The 18119-nt window shown below is 36.3% G+C and overlaps 3 protein-coding genes across 3 annotated transcripts; 1 reads left to right on the top strand and 2 right to left on the bottom strand.

Annotated features, from left to right (window-relative positions):
* Positions 1-3450: 3450 nt before the first annotated feature.
* Positions 3451-9447, bottom strand: LOC121744843 (probable glutamyl endopeptidase, chloroplastic). Its single transcript, XM_042138514.1, has 15 exons — positions 9125-9447; positions 8330-8543; positions 8092-8202; positions 7866-7911; positions 7570-7679; positions 6987-7490; positions 6542-6670; positions 5772-6071; positions 5242-5700; positions 5030-5095; positions 4848-4908; positions 4619-4768; positions 4280-4417; positions 3837-4138; positions 3451-3760 (listed from the first exon to the last, which is right to left on the bottom strand). Coding segments are annotated over exons 1-15 (2850 nt in total). The 5' UTR covers positions 9384-9447; the 3' UTR covers positions 3451-3759.
* A 1817-nt stretch (positions 9448-11264) lies between these two features.
* Positions 11265-11844, top strand: LOC121743076 (calvin cycle protein CP12-2, chloroplastic-like). Its single transcript, XM_042136263.1, has one exon. It carries the CDS (start codon positions 11303-11305, stop codon positions 11675-11677), a length of 375 nt encoding a protein of 124 aa, XP_041992197.1. The 5' UTR covers positions 11265-11302; the 3' UTR covers positions 11678-11844.
* A 150-nt stretch (positions 11845-11994) lies between these two features.
* On the bottom strand, positions 11995-13306 carry LOC121743075 (bZIP transcription factor 53-like). The gene is made up of 2 exons (XM_042136262.1): positions 13226-13306; positions 11995-13031 (listed from the first exon to the last, which is right to left on the bottom strand). Exon 2 carries the CDS (start codon positions 12679-12681, stop codon positions 12259-12261), a length of 423 nt encoding a protein of 140 aa, XP_041992196.1. The 5' UTR covers positions 12682-13031; positions 13226-13306; the 3' UTR covers positions 11995-12258.
* Between the last annotated feature and the right edge of the window lie 4813 nt (positions 13307-18119).

Below are 18119 nucleotides of genomic sequence, written 5' to 3'. Positions count from 1 at the left end.
CGGTTTTCCGGAAATCAATTTCGCCTAGCGCTAGGCGGTCAAAAACCGCTGAGCTATGCGTTGGGCGATCCGCTCGGCTCCATTGCAGCACCCGGATCGCCCAGCGCATAGCCCAGCGGATTTTTTATTTTTGATTTTTAATTTTCGAAACACTATATATACGCGATTTGCACTTCATTTTCATTCGCACCAATTGTATTAACGAGTACTCTCTCTATCTTAATTTCTGTACAAGATCAACACCGAGAAATGGATCTAAACAACGAGCCAAGTTCAGGGACGAGCGGTTCTCAAACTCCCCCAATCCATGTTGGAGGCGGATGGAATCAGATGCCCGGGTACTACAACATGTACCCGTGGCAGCAGATGCTACCCGGGATGCCGACCGGAGGGAGTCCGCCGGGGGGGTTCCCGGCGATGCGGGGTTGGGCACCCAATATGCAGATGATGCCGGGGTGGGCACCCAATATGCAGATGATACCCGGGGGAGGTTCGGCGATGCAGGGGACGCCGGGGGGCATACCGGCGACGCAGGTGATGCGGGGGGACGTCTATCGCCCCAGTTTTGATTTTTTTACTGCTTCATCGCACACATCGACCCTAACGGATGCGCAGTTCACGCCGAGCGGTTTTGATGATTTTGCGTTGTCGGATTTGGGGTTTGATAGTCTCGAAGTTCCGAAAACTCCCGTTCAAACGAGGGAGCAGTGCAGGGTAGTGGCGCCCCAAAGAAGAAGGGCAAGGGAAAGAAGGTCGGGGAGTCGTTGCAGCCGGGTGGGAATGACCCCACGGTACGGAGAAGGTGGACGGACGAGGAGAATGTTGCGCTGTCAAAGGCGCGGGTGAGTGTTTGCGACGATCCTCTTATTTCTAATAACTAGAGGATCGTCAACGTGTGGGGCAAGGTAGCAGCAGCCTACCAGCTATTTTGTGCGGAGGGGAGGCCACACAACGGGGAGGATTGCCGGAAGGCGTGGAACCGAATCAGGGCTGCCGTCTCCCGATTTTCGGGTTTGTACGCCAACGCCCTCCGCATGCAGAGTAGTGGCCAAACGGAGGACGACTGCAGGAGGATAGCGGAGAAAGCCTTCCCCCAGCCCGGGTTGTATAAGGACTTCACCTACTGGAACTGTTATCTTGTGCTGAACGACTCCGAGAAATTCCGAGTAGGTGTCGACGCTGGCTGGCCGAAGAAGCAACGATTGAACTATACCGGGGGTTCCCAGGAGGTCCAGTCGGCATCCCCCTTTGACCGTCAGTCTACAGAGGATCTCAAGTACTTCGCGCGTCAACAAACGCGCCAGATGATGGTGAAGACGTTAGCCGAATGGCGAGCTGCGACGGACCCCTAGGAGAAGAGATTTCTCTTCACATTGCTCGAGAGCATGAATAACGATCTGCGTGGAGGCGGCAGCGGCGGTGGCAGCGGAGGCGGCGGTGGCGGTGGCGGTGGCGACGGAGGCGGCGGCGGTGGTGGCGACGGTGGCGACGGAGGCGAGGGAGCCGGCGAGTGATTTTTTTTTAAGTAATGTACTTTTTCGATTTTGAAAGTAATTTTTTTTATTAATGTACTTTTTTTAAATTTTATACTTTTTTAATTTATTGTACTTTTTAAAAAAAATTAAAATAGTATTATTAATGTTTCCCGTATATGTCTCGTAAATTAAATTCCGTATATTGTGTTATTAGTGATGTGACTATTGATGTGACTGAGCTATTTATGATATGGCTAGGCTATGGCTGAGCTATTTCTGATATGGCAGGAGGATTTTTAGTATTGATGATGTGGCAGGAGGAGTTTGTGGCTAGACTATGGTTGAGCTATTGCTGGGCTATAACCACTGTGGATGCTCTTAATCATCAAAAGACTTTTTGGATCTGTTTCTTTGTTTCTTATCATATGTATGGTCTTCATCATGGACTATTTTTATACGACTAACCCCCAAAGTTTGATTAATACTTTCATATTATGATGGTATGGTTTGACTCCCCTTCCCGATTTTCTCTTCATTAATGTCATTGTCTGTCTATAATGCAATATTCAAATGATATTTATATATTTCATGCGAACACCGTTCATGAATACCGTACTCGTGTATTAATTTCATTTAGTTTAATTTTAATACATTAAAATTTGTTATTAATATTTTTCAGTTTTTATAAAAATCATTTATAATTTTATTCATTTATTTAAAACAAGCAATTTAAACTTTGATGTAAAATTGAAAATGTCAATAACAATTCTTAATGTATTATAATCAAATTAAATGTATAAATTTACAACAAACAACATTAAATAAGCATGGTGTTGATGCTCATACGAAGTATTTCCATCTATCTATACTTGAGAACATTAAAAACCTAAAAATGCGAATATACTCCTAAAATCGTTATATCTTTAATGAACAAATATAATCATTTATGTTTTCGTCATACGAGACATCTGACATGTGTTATGTTTTGAGTCTGATATGCAACAATGTGTAGTTTGATTTGATTATCGCAACTAGTAGTAGTAGTTATTAAGTGAGAGGATATACATACTGTTACATGTTTTAGCATTATTTTGAAAGTAAATTATAGTACAGCCTGTTCAAATCGAAAAGTTTGCATACTTTGCAAATGCTTAATAAAACAATTAGACATAAAGGGATCAAGCTAGGATCGAACATTATGCGAATACATGCGACTAAACTCATACTACTACTTAAGTCAACAAGTGTATCGATTTTCAGCTGACAACTGTCATGGTTTCCAATTCACAAATACTGTGTGATCACTGGTAGCTCATCGTTCACGTATCGATGTGTATCCATTTTCGATAATAGAGAATATAAATAGTTACAAAAACATAAATATCAAATGATATCGCCAAAATAACGTCAAATCTACATGCACATCACTGTGTGATTAAATATTAGGATGCAGTTAGGAAGTGGGTGTATGATGGGCTACCAATAATTTTATAACGTATATACGAGTACAAAATACTGAAAGTGTGCGGGAGTAATGTGTTGCTATTAATTTATTTTATTTTATTTCAGCGAATACCCTTTTCAAATAGTATAACAGGCTGACTAAGTCTATTTTTATTCACATATCTAAGCACGATGCTATGAGCCTAAACCAAATGAAACCATGTTTCAACACTGATTACCTTAATTATATTATCATAGCACTGCAAATCTTCTTCCACCTGTAAAGATGGGTAAGAAAATTGGGATATGAGGCACTAAGATCCTTCCTAGTATGATGGAATATTATTGTTCTTATTTCCATTCTATTCATTTGCTTGGTACGATAGAATAATAAAGGAGAGAATAAAATGAAAATGTCATTTCATTCCTATCATCATTCCATTCTCACCCTCATTTCATTCCATCGTACCAAGAAAAGTCTAATAATGCACTACCAGATAAAAGCATTACATTTACTACCAACAATGATGAATTAAGAAACAGGAGGTCCTAGGGCCGAATATAGAATATTCTTAAGTTACAAAGTTTACAAACATAAAAAACCAAAACGAAGAATTATGATCACATACACCATTCCAATAATTTGCTCCCACTGCAATAATTATTTGTTTATGAAAATGATTGGCAACTTTTTTACCCAGATCACTTTATAAGAGAAAATAAGGCAGTTTGTAAACCGAGCCGTAAAGCTTCAATGATGCTGTTAAATTATTAGTATACCAGTTGACTGCTCATAAGCTTCACCGAGCTCGGGTTCATCTGTTCCAAGTCGCAATCAATGTCTGCAAAAAAGTACAGCATATTAGGACAATTCATGTTATTTTGATCGAACTACTTACTGAAACTGTGAAAATTTACCACAATGAAGATTTGCAAATAATATGAATTCTGTCGGGTTCTTGATCTGGCTGCTCTGTCACTCCTCCAGCAGCTCCGACAATTTTCGTTTCTGCACTTGATGTGTCTTTATTTGAACTTTCTTCAGGTGCATCAGGTTCTTTGCTAGCATTAGCCACACAGTAGCTTTGCAGCCACCTATCAGTTTCCCAGAGAACGTGCATCACGCTCTCTCGTGCTGAATAACCATGGCTTTCAAAGGGAAGAATAACAAGGCGACAAAGTGCACCATGTCCTTTCAATGCATTGAAGAACCGATCCGACTGCATTGCATTTACACATTACAACATAACTCAGAATTTGATAGACAAAAGCTTGCGGATGGATATAAGGTTGTATCAGATGTCTTCTTTACTAATCATATTACTACCAATATGCAGAAGAGAGAAAGCATAGGTCCCCACCTGCATTGTCAGGGTTCCTGAATTGTTATCTTCTTCTCCATGGATGAGTAAGATAGGCTTCTTAATTTTATTAGCTGATATGAATGGGCTCATTTCAACATAGGTGCTGACTGCCTCCCAAAGTGTCCTATCCTCATTCTGTATGTGGGGAAGAGAGAAATAATTTAACATATAAAATGCAGACTGAAGAACAAAAAGAAACTTCTGAACCAATCATTCAAAATAACCTCCTAGATCTAATGCAGATAAACACATGAGATACTTCAGCAAGAGTAAAATGATAGTGCATGAACTAAGCTGTAGCAATTATGTCCTCATCAATCTAATCGAAAGGACTACCTGAAATCCAAACGGCGTAAGCGTTCTGTTATATGCACCAGAGCGAGCAATTCCACAACTGAAAAGATGTGGTGCATGAGCAAGGAGATTTGCAGTCATGAAAGCCCCATATGAATGACCTCCAATAGCAATTTTGTTAGGATGAGCCACCTGGAGAGACCAATGTCAATATCATTGCCATTTTTCAGTAAAGACTGCATTTATGAAAATTAGAAGTGGACGAACGTACTCCCCGGCGAATAACTTCATTCACTGCAGCCTCTGCACTTGCAACAAGTTGCTCCACATAGCTGATGAAAGAAACCAGTTATTAAGTTATTAATGAATACTGGCAGAGATCTAATGGATCTTTTGGATCCTCCAAAATATCGCATCTATCAAGTAGTAAAACAGATCATTCAGTAAAAATACCTATCATTTGCCTCCTCGGTACCCTCTCCAATTATAGGAATTGTTGGTCCTGATAAGATAGCGAACCTGCAAGATGTTAAGTCATTAGAGACTTAGAGTACAGCAAATGCGCATGACATCAAGCCTAATGATGAGGTCAATGAGAAGCTAATGACTATGAATAATAAAAAAGATAGTACAACCTTAAGCAAGTGATAATATAAGGAGTCTACCTTCTTGCTAGCCAGAGCAGAGGAGATGTTGAACCAATGCCGGCAAACTCATTTGGGGAGCCACGCACTTGACTGGCTGCATTTTTGCTTTTAAACTCGCCAGGATAAGACCACATTAAACATGGAAGTGGGCCGTCTTTTGCAGGATCATAATCAGGAGGAAGATACAATGTTGCAGTGAGTTGAACACCATCCTTCCTTTCATACCTAATCATTTCTTTCTTTAGTGAAGACAACTGAGGGTAAGGATGTGGAAAATCTGTGATCTGACATGCTTTCTTTTCTGGCCAACTCAGCATGTAATACTGTGTGTTTTCAGTTTTGGATTCTTTAGAGGTTAATACTTTTAACCGATTAAGAGGCATGTCCCCTTCATCCTGATCAGACATCAGAGTAACAACAGTCTCGTAATATTTTTCCTTGTCACTCTCCCATATTCGTTCTTTACTGCCTGTATTTCTGAAACTCTTCAAGTCAGATTCTATTGTTAATATATGATGAAAAAGTAGCAAAAGAAACATGACACTCACATGTCAAATAAATCCACAAATGGCACATTCCCTTGTGGGGTGGCACCACTTCCATTTAATAGGACATATGTGCCTTCATCGCCTTCCTTTTTTATCTTTGCAATCACATAAGTGCCTGAAGGTGTTCTCCGCAACATAGGAGAACCAGGATCTGAATAAACATCTTCAGAAGACCTATCAAAAAGTATGCGCGGAGTTGCACCCTCACACCCAGGTGAAATAACCCAGGTTCTTATTTTCCGTGTTTTATACCAAGATTCATAGACTAGGGCAAGTGAGTCGTCACACCAAGAGATCCCTCTGCACAAGGAATTCAGAAATGACAAGGGGTGATCTCAACATGTCAAGTGATTAACAAAAAAAAAGAATCAATAACTACAATGTGTCAAAAGTGGAGATGTTGAAATCAATAATTTAAGAAGGCTACCTATAAAACCATACTTGAGTTTCAATTATCAAACTAAGCCAAACTTTCAAGTAAATGATCAGGCGAGAACAAGTCATTAACTAATTTTCAAAATCAACTTTCTACAGAAACTTAGCAAGTGAAAATGTGAAATCATTCAATTTTCAAAATCAAGATCCTCACTTATTAGCATCAGGAAATATGCTACACACGAGCAAGGAAGCAGTATAATTGTAAAAAACAATCAAGTAAATCATATGATTCGTATCACATTATGTGATGAAATAGGCATGACGTATACTGTTTTCATATAAACACCCAATATATACTGATTAATAGACTAACGCCACGTCGCAAATCTTACCCATAGCGAAAATCAAGTTTATGCAAAATAATTGGCTGATCATTTTTATGTGGCTCAGCAGGTTCTGTATAAACTATATCACGTGGGGAGACATCGATTTTTGCATCACCACCGTCCTGTGTCTCAACCCTTTATCGCCACAAAAAAAAGTTAGTCACCAATTAATTTTAATCAGCACAAATGATCATTTGTCATGCAGAATGTCCAAAAAAATATCTAAATCCAGCAAAATAAACAACAAAAAGAGAAGTGGAGGATCTCAGATTTGGAAACAATAATTAACCGATGCATCTTAAGCTATAGTGTTATCCTGATAAATGATAAAGTGCTAAATACTTGCATACAACCTATTTGCAGTTATACCACATTTCCATTCAACAATACTATCATGTGATTTGGTACAAATATCACTCAAACGAGAATTTTCTTTCTTTGCACTACATACCAGACAAGTGTTGATGGCTTATCAGCTCTCCATTGGATTGAGCGCTTTCCTCTTCTGACACTGTTATGTGCAATGGGAATATCCTCCGCAAGGGGTAAATCGCAAATTTCTCTAATAAAATTTCCATCAGCTGTCCAAAGATCAACCTTCCTAGGGAATCTCCCACAAGGTACAATGAAAGAATATGGCCTATGCATCGAACAAATCTTAATGTATTTTTCATCTGGTGATGGATCCAACGATGTATATATAGCCTGAGGTCCAACTGGCTTCACTATTCCATCAAGAGTTACTAGAACAAGCTGTGAAGTTGCATAGTAGTCAAATAATAATTCATCATATTCATCTTTGAGAAGATCTTGATGTGTTCTAGCTTGAATTAATTCCTTCTGCTCATTGGATTGGATCTTGGGACCACGAGGAACCAAGGGTTTCTTTGGAGGATCTCCCCGAGATAGAGGAATTGTACAAACCAACAAGGTTGAGTTATTTAACCACACAAAGCTGCGCAGAAAACATGAGATATTTAAAATGTGAAAAAGATAATAGCAAATAAACCAAATTCTAAAGGTATGGAGCATACTTATCAAAAACTGCATTTAGAAAAATATCTTGTGTTTGGAAAAGAGGTCTAGCTTTTCCAGTTTTAGTTTCAGCCACCCATAATCTCAACTTGCTACTACTGCCATCATCCTGAAAAGATATCGAGTGTAAGAGCCATAGCATTCTTATAGAGAACATATATCATAAATAACAAGCCAAGAATGAGAAGATTCGTTCTTCTCTAAAAATAAATAAATATTACGTGAGCAAAATGGACTACGCACGATGTGATAGTGATGACATGCTATGAAGGAATACTAAAATGGAAATCAATACCTCGTCAGTTCTAACACTGAAGGCAAGATGTGTACCATCATTTGACCTTGTTAAAAAAGGAAATTAAGTGAGTTAAGGATAAAGAAAATACTTGTAGTAAGATAACTATGCATAATCCTTATGATTCCTCAAGAATAGTAATATGTGAAGAAGAAGAAGAAGAATAAGGATTATAACTATCAGACCGCATACATGAGCATAGCATATTTCTCAAAGAAAGGCTTACCATGAAATAAAGTTAATTTTAGCACCACTTGGAAGACCATGTACTTCTTTTTCAGGACCTAGGGTACCATCGTTCAGTAATTGATAGATTCCAATACCGGTGTAGTATGACCTGGAAGTAAATGTCAGGTTATTCTTCAGTTAGACAATAAAACTTTTAAACATAAAACCATCTACACTGTTGGTTTATTAAAAAACTAACAGTGACTAAAAAATCCAAGATACAAACTGCTACCCACATTCTGCTCCTGGAATTACATCTCCCATCAATGCGGATGCCAGCAAGTTTCTCCTCGGGTCTTGCCAATTCTGCCAAGGGAGGAAGTGATCTTCTCTTGAGGAATAGTATTTTATCCCGATGAGGAGAAAATGATATTATTGGAAGAGGTGGAGCATCAACAATATCTTTTATCTCCGGTGGAGGAAGCCGGTATCCATTTCCCAATGATGAATCTGCATAAAATGTCAAAAATGAGAAATCAAAGAGAATCAAGCTAAAGGAATACAACCATCACTGACTAATTCAGTTTGCTTCGAAAAATCTACTTCTGATCAATTGATTGAGACTATGGCTTCACTAAAATTTCTACTTCACAGAAATATAGCATAATGCACATGAAACAAAATGTGAACATGGACATCTAGTAATTTTAGAATGATACTAGCACCAGAGAAACAATATGACCAACTGCTTTGTTTGCATTCTGATACAGACCAAACAGGAGAACTCATCCCAAAAGACTAGTCTCTTAGGAGAGATAGCACATTTAGTCTATATACCCCACGTCAGTTGTTCTCACAACCGAGGTGGGAATTGAGTCCGTAACACATTCCTAGTCAATTCATATAGAAAAAACACACTTTAACCGTTAGTCAGAGCAGATTTCAGCTGAAACTCCATCACTCACTGGAGCAAATTCAGCTGAAGGCGACAAATTAATTTGGATTGGATAACTTAATCATCACTCAACAAAAACGCAATTCAATTCAATTCAATTCAATTCAATTCAATTCAATTTAATAATCGGTGTTACCTTCACAGTCAGCTGCGGCGGATGCAGCACGAGTGGCGCCGTTAGAGCCGCCGTCGCCCTCGGCGGCGTGGACGGGGGCGATGCTGCGGAGTGTCATTGCTCTCGGTCTACCAGTAGCGCGCGAAGATGACGAAAAAGGTTTGATCAGGTGGAGCAGAGGGCAGTCGGGGGGTTTTAGAGAGAGAAAGTGGGAGAGGATGAGTGGTTGTTTGGGGAAATGGAAGATAGAGAAACGGTGGTAGACTTTGTGAAGGCGCATGTTAGCGCAGACGGCCAAACAAAAGGAAGTAATAATGGCGTTAGGAAAAAGCGCAGTTGCGTATTCTCTTTACTTTGAGGGGAATCTCTTATTGGAATGGGCTTTGATTGCCTGCGGGCGGCCGCAGCAGGGAGATACAGTCATGCAGTGGATTAGAATTTACAACTACTGGTTGATAACTAAATTTTGTAAGACCAAAAAAAATTATAGTATTAATAATTTGATGTATTAATTATATATTAAAATAATAAATATAGTTGGTGGATAAGTTAAAAAGACTTGATTAGTCTTCAGTCTCGTTTTTATTTTTATATTTAAATTACCTCTATATTACTTTTCAAATTTAAATTAAATTATGCATTAATTATATTTTATGGTTCCGAAAAAATAAAAAAATTATACACAAATCATTAATATATGACCACAATATTATGCACGTTCCATGTACTATATATGCTCTCATATGTTTTAATTAAATGCATAAATAAATCAATTTTTTCTCAAATAACTTAGTTTTGCGTTGTACAAAATTTGGTCATATAGATTTATTGGTTGATAAAGGTGGAGCTCCTATAAAAAAAATCTGGTGTGCTGTTATTACAAAAATATGTGAATTTATAGTTATTACACACCATATAACTGAGGCATGAATGAAATTAGGCACGAAAGTCGAAATAAATTATAATTCTATAGGTCACTTATCGCATGTTCCACTTTGATACGGCACATAATTTTAAAATATATCGAAAAATAGATAGAAAAAAGTTAGTGCAATGCAAACTCTATTTGAAAATTCATTTGTCCCTTTTAAGATTACCATATTTCTTTTTTTCTTTTTTACTTGACTCAATAAAATCTCGTGCCAATAAAAATTGTGGTTATCTTGAAGGGGACTGATAATTTTATAATAAAGTGCTAACTTGTCATTTAACTACCTGTTTGGGTATTACTTTCATGAAATAATGGGACATGGCTGGTCTATGTCCGGTTGGGTGACTTCTTGCTGGATGACCTATTTAATCGCGTATCTAATTCGTATTTGCATCCGTTGTTCCATCATTTGGCGATTAAGATTTCTTCTCTGTTTTGTTTATACATTCCTAAAAAACTCGTTTTTTAACCAATTTGTACGTAATTGGTCGAAAGCTCCAATTCAATCTATAAAACTCGACCATTTTTGCAACAATTAACTCCTAAATCATGCAAAATAATGAGTTCATCAAAGTTCCAGATAGAAGGATGTTAAGAACTCAGTTATAGTATTCATTACCTATGAGAGATAATGGTCACAAGTTAGTTTTTGTATTTCAACCTTCAAAAGAGATGATGCACCTGTCATTATTTTTCACGCTATAGATGAGATGAATGATGATGCCCATAAGTTATAAATTGTTAATTGTCAGAGTGTAAAAAAAAACTCATTAGCGAACTTATTCAATTATCGATTAACCATAACCTACCCTTACCCATCGCACTATTATCAATTAACCTATGACCGGCCTATCACATCATTAAAAAAAGGATGAAAATGGCTTTGTCCGATTGAGAATGAATCAATACTGATATTTTAGAAGAAGCGTTGCAACTCAGACCACGTGTGTGGAGATTGGAAACACAAATCGCAATACGTTAACTAGCTCTTCATTCCCCACAAATTAACCCTTGCATTATAATTTTGTACTCTTTTTCATTCACACATAAATAATGTAATACTACGACAACACAAAATAAAAAATACCACAAAAAAGAGATTTTATGTATACAAAAAATCTTACACTGGAGCCACGTGGAAGCCCACGATTGGTCCCAAAAATGATAAGAATTCATATCCACCGTTCACCACACCTCCTAACTATATATATCTTCACATAAACCACCACTAAACAGCATCATTTTATTTAATCTTCAACGAAGCAAAAATGGCAGCCGTAGCCGGAGTGAACATGGTAGCCATGACAGTCTTCGCTAGGGCGTCGGAGCCATCGCCGAAATCTGTGAGCTTCTCGCAGGTGAGCAGCCCATGGAGGCGGAGCGCTGGTGTGCCGTTGAGGAGGATGTGCGTGGCAGCGGCGCCGGACAAGCTGACGGGCAAGGTGGAGGAGAGCATCAAGGCTGCAGAGGAGGCGTGTGCGGGCGACGCGGTGAGCGGGGAGTGCGCGGCAGCGTGGGACGAGGTGGAGGAGCTGAGTGCGGCTGCAAGCCACGCCCGAGACAAGCAGAAGGACTCCGACCCCTTGGAGACTTACTGCAAGGACAACCCCGAGACCAACGAGTGCCGTACTTACGATAATTGATCACCCGTTTCTTGTGGATTTTTCAGCTCTTTTACATTTCAACATTTCTTGTTAGAAGGTTTGGTGTTAGTTGGTTGTATGGTGCAACTGATTAAGGAATTATACGATACCTTGTTAAACTCATATTGCAGAAACTGATATTAATATATATTTACAAATTGATATAATTCTATTCTATGTTTTAACTTCATATTTGCAAATTGATATAGTTCTATGTTTTGACTTTAAGAAGAGAAGAATCAATATACAAACATAATGAATTGAGAGGGTGGAATTGCATAATCAAACATCAAATATCATATTGAAACAAAGTCGAGTAGCACAAATGAGATATTTATTAATGCCATAACAATCAAGAAAGGCACAATCAAACTAGAATAGACTAATAGAAAACACAACCAATACCAAAAAGACCAACACAATCTTATGAACCTAAACATGTAACCATGGTACTAAGATAATAGGGCATTACTGCAAAACCCTGGCTAACTCAAACCAAACATCACACTTGCTATAAACAAGACACTTAGATGCCAACTAACAAATGCAAATAGCCATGAACGAAATTACGAGATCGAGCCTCAGTACTGGAACATGTCGACAGAGGCAGGGATGGGCTGGACAGGGCAGGGCAGCTGCCACGGCTCGAGCAGAGTATCAGGGATGTCCGGAATGTCAACGGCAAAGCCACTCACCTCTGAAGCAATTTGAAGCACGGAGTTCAGTGAGTGGAGGCGATCAGTCAGCTCGGCCAACTGAGCCCTCAGCACGTTGTTATCAGATTCCCTGTTGAGGAAAAGCTGGGAGGTGCCATCGGTCATCTCTCTTAGCTTCTTGTTTTCATCTACCAGCTTCTGCTCTTGAGCGATCAGCTCGTCAAGATGCTGCTGCTTCCTGATCCGCGAGCGTCGTGCAGATTCACGGTTAGACAGCTTTCTCTTCCTTTTCCTCTCGTCGCCATCGGAACCAGGACTCGTTGGTTGCGGCTGCTGCTTCGAAGCCATTCAAAGAGAGGAGATGCAGAAAAAAATGGGGGGGTTTGAATGTAGGTTTTCTAATTCGCTGGATATTTAAAACTATGTTTCTAATTGGTAGGAATGCGATGAAATTAGGGTTTCAGGTGAAGGCTAGTAGTTCATGAAAAGACGTAGAACCAGTAGAGGAAAACAACTGAGAAAGAGTGGAGAATTCGAATCCTTCGCAAGACTAACGTCATAAAAATGGAGGGATCGGAAACATGGAAACTAGGGTTTGAAATCTAATTTCTTAATTTGGTAGTCCCAAAATTCACAAATGAACGAAAAAAAATGAGATTAATGTGATTTCAGAGTGAAATTCAGATGCCAAGAACAACCTGCATATTCAAATAAACATAAATAAGAACCGATCACACGCGGTAAATCAACAAGCATAACTAAGAACAAACAATTAAAGACACATAATCAACAAAAGGCAGAAAAAAAAAACTAAACTAAAACTAAAAAAAGGAAAAGAAAAATAACTGAAAGAAAAGGAATGAAGAGGAAAAGAAAAGGTAGACGGACTAACCTTGCGAGTGCTTGTCGAAATTGAGGAAAGAGATTTTCAAGAGTAAAAGAGGGGGTATTTATAGGATGGGCGAAGTGGTTTGGTGGCCGAATAAATTATTATTTTATTTATATTTAAGGATTAATTTATACACACAGTGCGGTAGTGTAATTGGTGGGGGACAGCTAAGCAAACTGCTGCGCCCATTGGATTTGGATTCTGCGAATCTTCGCTCGTAATATTCCGTGTTTATTTCTTGGAACTTGCCTAATTTTATTTTATTTATCTTTTACCAAATAAGTTAATTTTATTTTGTTGCCTAATTTAATGAATAAAGTTATACGGCCACATTATGGTCAGCCATAAATTAATTAAATAATAAAAAATTTTGATTTTTTTTTAAATTTTTAATACTACTTGATTTTACTTTTATATCATCTTCATTATATGTTGTTCAACATGTTAGTGTTGCTCTTTCGTAGTTTTTGCCCAACTTATTACCACTGTCATTTCTTGATTGTTACTCAACGTTTACAGTAATTTGTGATATTAATGTGTTTTACGTAATGGAATTCAAAGATAAGTATCAACTCACAATTCCATTCACACACATATAAGTTTATATCGGTAATTCTAATTTTTTTATACATGTAAATGGACTAAATTAACTCTTTATGGCCGGTCACATTATGGCCATTTAGCATCACTCTAATTTAATTTAGGTGAACTTATCCAAATATTTTAAGGTTGGAGAGCTAAATTTATGGGCAAATGAATTTATGTTAATTGTTTGTAGACACTCCATCTGTCTCATTCAATATGTTTACATTCTTGAGTGATACGTGATTTTAAGTGAAATAGTTATGTATGATAAAGTAGAGTAAAGTAAAAAAAGTAGAAAAAATATTTGAATCTTTTAATGAGAAGATAGTACAGAAAATTTATTTACAAATATAAAAAATAGACATTTTATTTGGTACAAATTAAAAAGAATTATGGATATCTTGAATAGAATGGATGAAGTATTTGTTTATGAATATGGAAACTTTGAACTAACATTATGGGCAAAAGAATTTATGTTTATTGTCTCTAGATTTTTATTTATGAATACGGAAACTCTGAAAGATTATGGTTATTAAAAGAATTTATGTTAATTGTCTTTGGATATTTATTTATGAATCAGATTTAACGTTATACATATAGAGTCCGCACCTAAGATTCTTTTTATTTTTCGTTTTAGAAAAAATATGTGTAAACTTATCCAAACAAGATAGTTATAATTAGATGTCTAATCCTCGTTGTATATGATTAAGGGTGTTTTTTTTTGTTACCATCACCCGTTATTGTAAATACAATTTATCCATATATAGAATTAAATTGTGGAATTATTTTAGTTGGTGGCGAGTTATTATGACTAATTATCATATGACTATCCATCTAAGATTAAATTGTGGTATTCAATAGTATTATGAATCCAACACAATACATATTCCCTCCGTCCCTAAAAATTTGTCACGTTTCATTTTCTGCACTCGTTTTAGAAAAAATGATAATAAATAGTTTAGTGGGAAGAAATTAAAGTAAGAGAAAAAATAATATAGATAAGGCTTTTACCTACATTATTCACGCTCTTATTTTACCTTCTCCCACTTTAACTATTTATTACTCCCTCCGTCCCAGGGAAGATAACCTCTTCCTTGGGCGGCACATAGTTTTATGTAGTTATATTTTGTGTGTTAAGTGGAGAGAGTAAAATAAGAGAGAGGGAATAAAGTAGAGATAAATGTGTTTCCATTTATAGTAATGGGTCATCTTGATTGGGACAAACTAAAAAGGAAAGTGGATCATTTTTAGTAGGACGGAGAGAGTATCATTTTTTCAAAATGAGTGCAGAAAATGAAATGTGACAAATTTTCAGGGACGTGGGGAGTATTAATTATGAGATATAATCTTATCAACCGAACAACCCCTAAGAGAAAAAATTTGTCGTGTACATACATTAGCATTGTAATATATGGTTAACGCCCAAAGCCAAAAGTCACGGATTCAAATTCATATATAACTTTTAAATTTTTATCATTTATTAATAAAAACAGACATAACAAATTAATATTTATCATTTATAACTTATGCAATCCAAACTCATTCAACTTTTTTTTAAATCACATAAACTTATGCAATCCAAACAAACTTATTCAATTTGATGGTAAACAATGAAGATGAAAAAAGTGCTTGATCGGTCAGATATCCCTTCCATAATTCACAAATAAGCAATATATGATGAATATTGTTGAGATCGATAGTTTTGAAACTGTTCACTAGTGAACTTGAAAACTGCGGGGTATCCTGTCATATATAAGATGACGAGATATCTTGGCCATTCTTGTATCTAGCATAGTTTCAAATGCCATATTCAGTAAGAGATGACGTGTCCTATCTAAGTTTAGAAGCCCTCTAATTCCAAACATGATGAAAACCTTGATACACGATGAAGAATAATTGATATAGCGGGACTTGCATATTTCTACAAGATGATTTGAACCGATGTTGGATAACGCATATAAAATGATGTTTGTTTAGTTATTTATTTACATGCACATCTGAATATATAATTTTTTTTTATTATTTGTTTGTTTGTTTGTTGGACTGTGATAGTGTTGGCATTCTTAAAAAAATTGGCATTGTGGTTGCGTTGACTGCAACTGCTTTCATTGCTTAGGGCCAAATGAACGGAACTTGGGTATTAGGTGCTTGTGTTTGGATTTCAAGAGTGGGCATTGGAAATTTTGGATTACATTTTGTGGATTGCTATTAGCTTTGTGAATTGTGATTTTAAAGTATTGAATTGTTGATTTTGTAAGTGTTGCATTTTTAGGTACTAAATCGTTGATATTTTTAGGTGTTGGATTGTTGACTCCACGTATAAATATAATATGACGGATAAACATGAACGAATGAGAGTAGCCTAGCGGTATAACACATTCCTCATTAGCTTTAGACTTGAGTTTAATCATCTTCAACGTATTTTTTTCAAGAATTTGCAAGCCACGATTGATTTCGGTTATTTAGCTCTTACGCTAATTGATTTCTAGCACAACGAATTGTTAATTAACCGGTCGATCTAGTTACGAAGTGAGCTAACTGAGGAATCCTAATGACATTACAACTTATTACACATACATATTTAAACACAGAGTCCCATTATATGCAAATCCACTCCTTGTTGTAGAACCGCATAACTAGACCAAATTAAGGTTAAATCTAGTTTTTTGTGGATAAGATGCGTAAACGTGTAAATTATTTCCGCATTCATCACAAGGCTATTTTACTTCAGCCCAGGGTAAATAAGTCATAAAATATTAGAAGGATTTAACTTCATTCCATAATATATTATTTCATTCCAATAGGATTATTACTTCATTCCAATACATACATGCCGTTTCGTGGACGAAGACGTCAAGACCATCCCTCGACGCTGTGATAGTATGAAATTCTAGCTATGACAATAAAATGAATTGATAGCCTAATTGAATGGTGTAATAAGCACATTGAATGATCTAATAAACTATTTGAATGAAGTATGTGTAGAAACATTTAAAGTCCTACTTAAATGAAGCAAATACATTTTCCAATGAAGTAATAAACCTAATGAAATAAATTGTACTTCCTCCGTCCACGAAAAATATGATACATTGTGAATGACACGGATTTTAATGTGAAATTGGTAAAGTAAGAGATAAGTAGTGTTAGTGGAATGTGGGGTCCATATTACTAGTAAGAGAGAAAGGGAAAAAATAACATAAAAGTAGTGTTAGTGGAATGTGGGGTCCATATAATTAGTGAGAGAGAATGGAGAAACGTAAGAGAGGAGTTGTTGAAAACTTTCATTTTTTAAATGTGCTCTATTTTTCGTGGACAACAAAAAATGACAAATGTGCTCTGTTTTTTGTGGACGGAGGGAGTATTTTTTTAAGTGAATAAAGTAAAAACTCAATTCAATGAATTCGAGTGAAGCATGTGTTTAATCATTTCAAAACCTATTGGAAGTAAGTAAATCATATTGTAGTTTCAAGGTATTACGTACCAGAATGAAGTAATAAACCTACTACAATAAAGTAAAATGGATTTGTAATGAAGACCAAAATAATTTTGCATCTCATCAAAAAACTAGATCTAATGGACCTAATTTGGTCTCTAGTTCGGTCTTTAAAATTAGTTCGACATTGATTACAACTCTTTAAACACATATACATAAATTTAGCACATCAATTAATATTTTAAAGAGTCATGATAAATAATCAAATTTTGTACAACTAAAAAAAATTATACTATTAGTAATTTGATATATTAATTATATATTAAAATAACAAATATAGTTAGTGGACAAGTTAAAAAGACTTTAATAGTCTTCAGCCTCATTTTTTTTTATATTTGAATTACCTCTATATTACTTTTCAAATTTGAATTAAAGTATGCATTAATTATATTTTATGGTTCCAAAAAATTTAAAAAATTACACACCACTCATTAATATATGACCACAATATTATGCACGTTCCATGTACTATATATGCTCCCATATGTTTTAATTAAATGCATAAATAAGTCGATTTTTTCTTAAATAAACCAGTTTTTGGTTGTACATAGATTTATTATATTTTAAAACATTACACATTTTTCCTGCTAAAATGTTGTCAAAGAATTCCAAATTCACTAACTTATTATATTATCATTTTATTATAAAAATAACAAGTAGTAGAAATCAAAATTTCACTAGCTTCATGGAGTATTTAAAATAGGAGTGAACTGCCTCAAAAGTTCATAACTTTTCAGGTTGTGACACCACGGACCCTTAATAAAAAAAAAACGCCAGAGGACCCTAACGTTAAATATAATCACGAATCATATTTTTTTG

This window comes from Salvia splendens, chromosome 8 (assembly GCF_004379255.2).
Source record: "Salvia splendens isolate huo1 chromosome 8, SspV2, whole genome shotgun sequence".
Lineage (NCBI taxonomy): Eukaryota > Viridiplantae > Streptophyta > Magnoliopsida > Lamiales > Lamiaceae > Salvia > Salvia splendens.
The sequence above is the reverse complement of the archived record's forward strand: the minus strand, read 5'-3'. Positions and strand labels throughout refer to the sequence as shown.

Excerpts from the sequence above, each read along its gene's own strand:
- LOC121744843 (XM_042138514.1), bottom strand. The coding sequence starts at position 9,383 with ATGCGCCTTCACAAAGTCTACCACCGTTTCTCTATCTTCCATTTCCCC. Across the intron at positions 7,680-7,865 it reads TCAGTGTTAGAACTGACGAG|GATGATGGCAGTAGTAGCAA; the intron begins GTATTGATTTCC and ends ATATCTTTTCAG. Across the intron at positions 5,701-5,771 it reads TTTGTGGATTTATTTGACAT|AAATACAGGCAGTAAAGAAC; the intron begins GTGAGTGTCATG and ends GAAGAGTTTCAG.
- LOC121743076 (XM_042136263.1), top strand. The coding sequence starts at position 11,303 with ATGGCAGCCGTAGCCGGAGTGAACATGGTAGCCATGACAGTCTTCGCT.
- LOC121743075 (XM_042136262.1), bottom strand. The coding sequence starts at position 12,681 with ATGGCTTCGAAGCAGCAGCCGCAACCAACGAGTCCTGGTTCCGATGGC.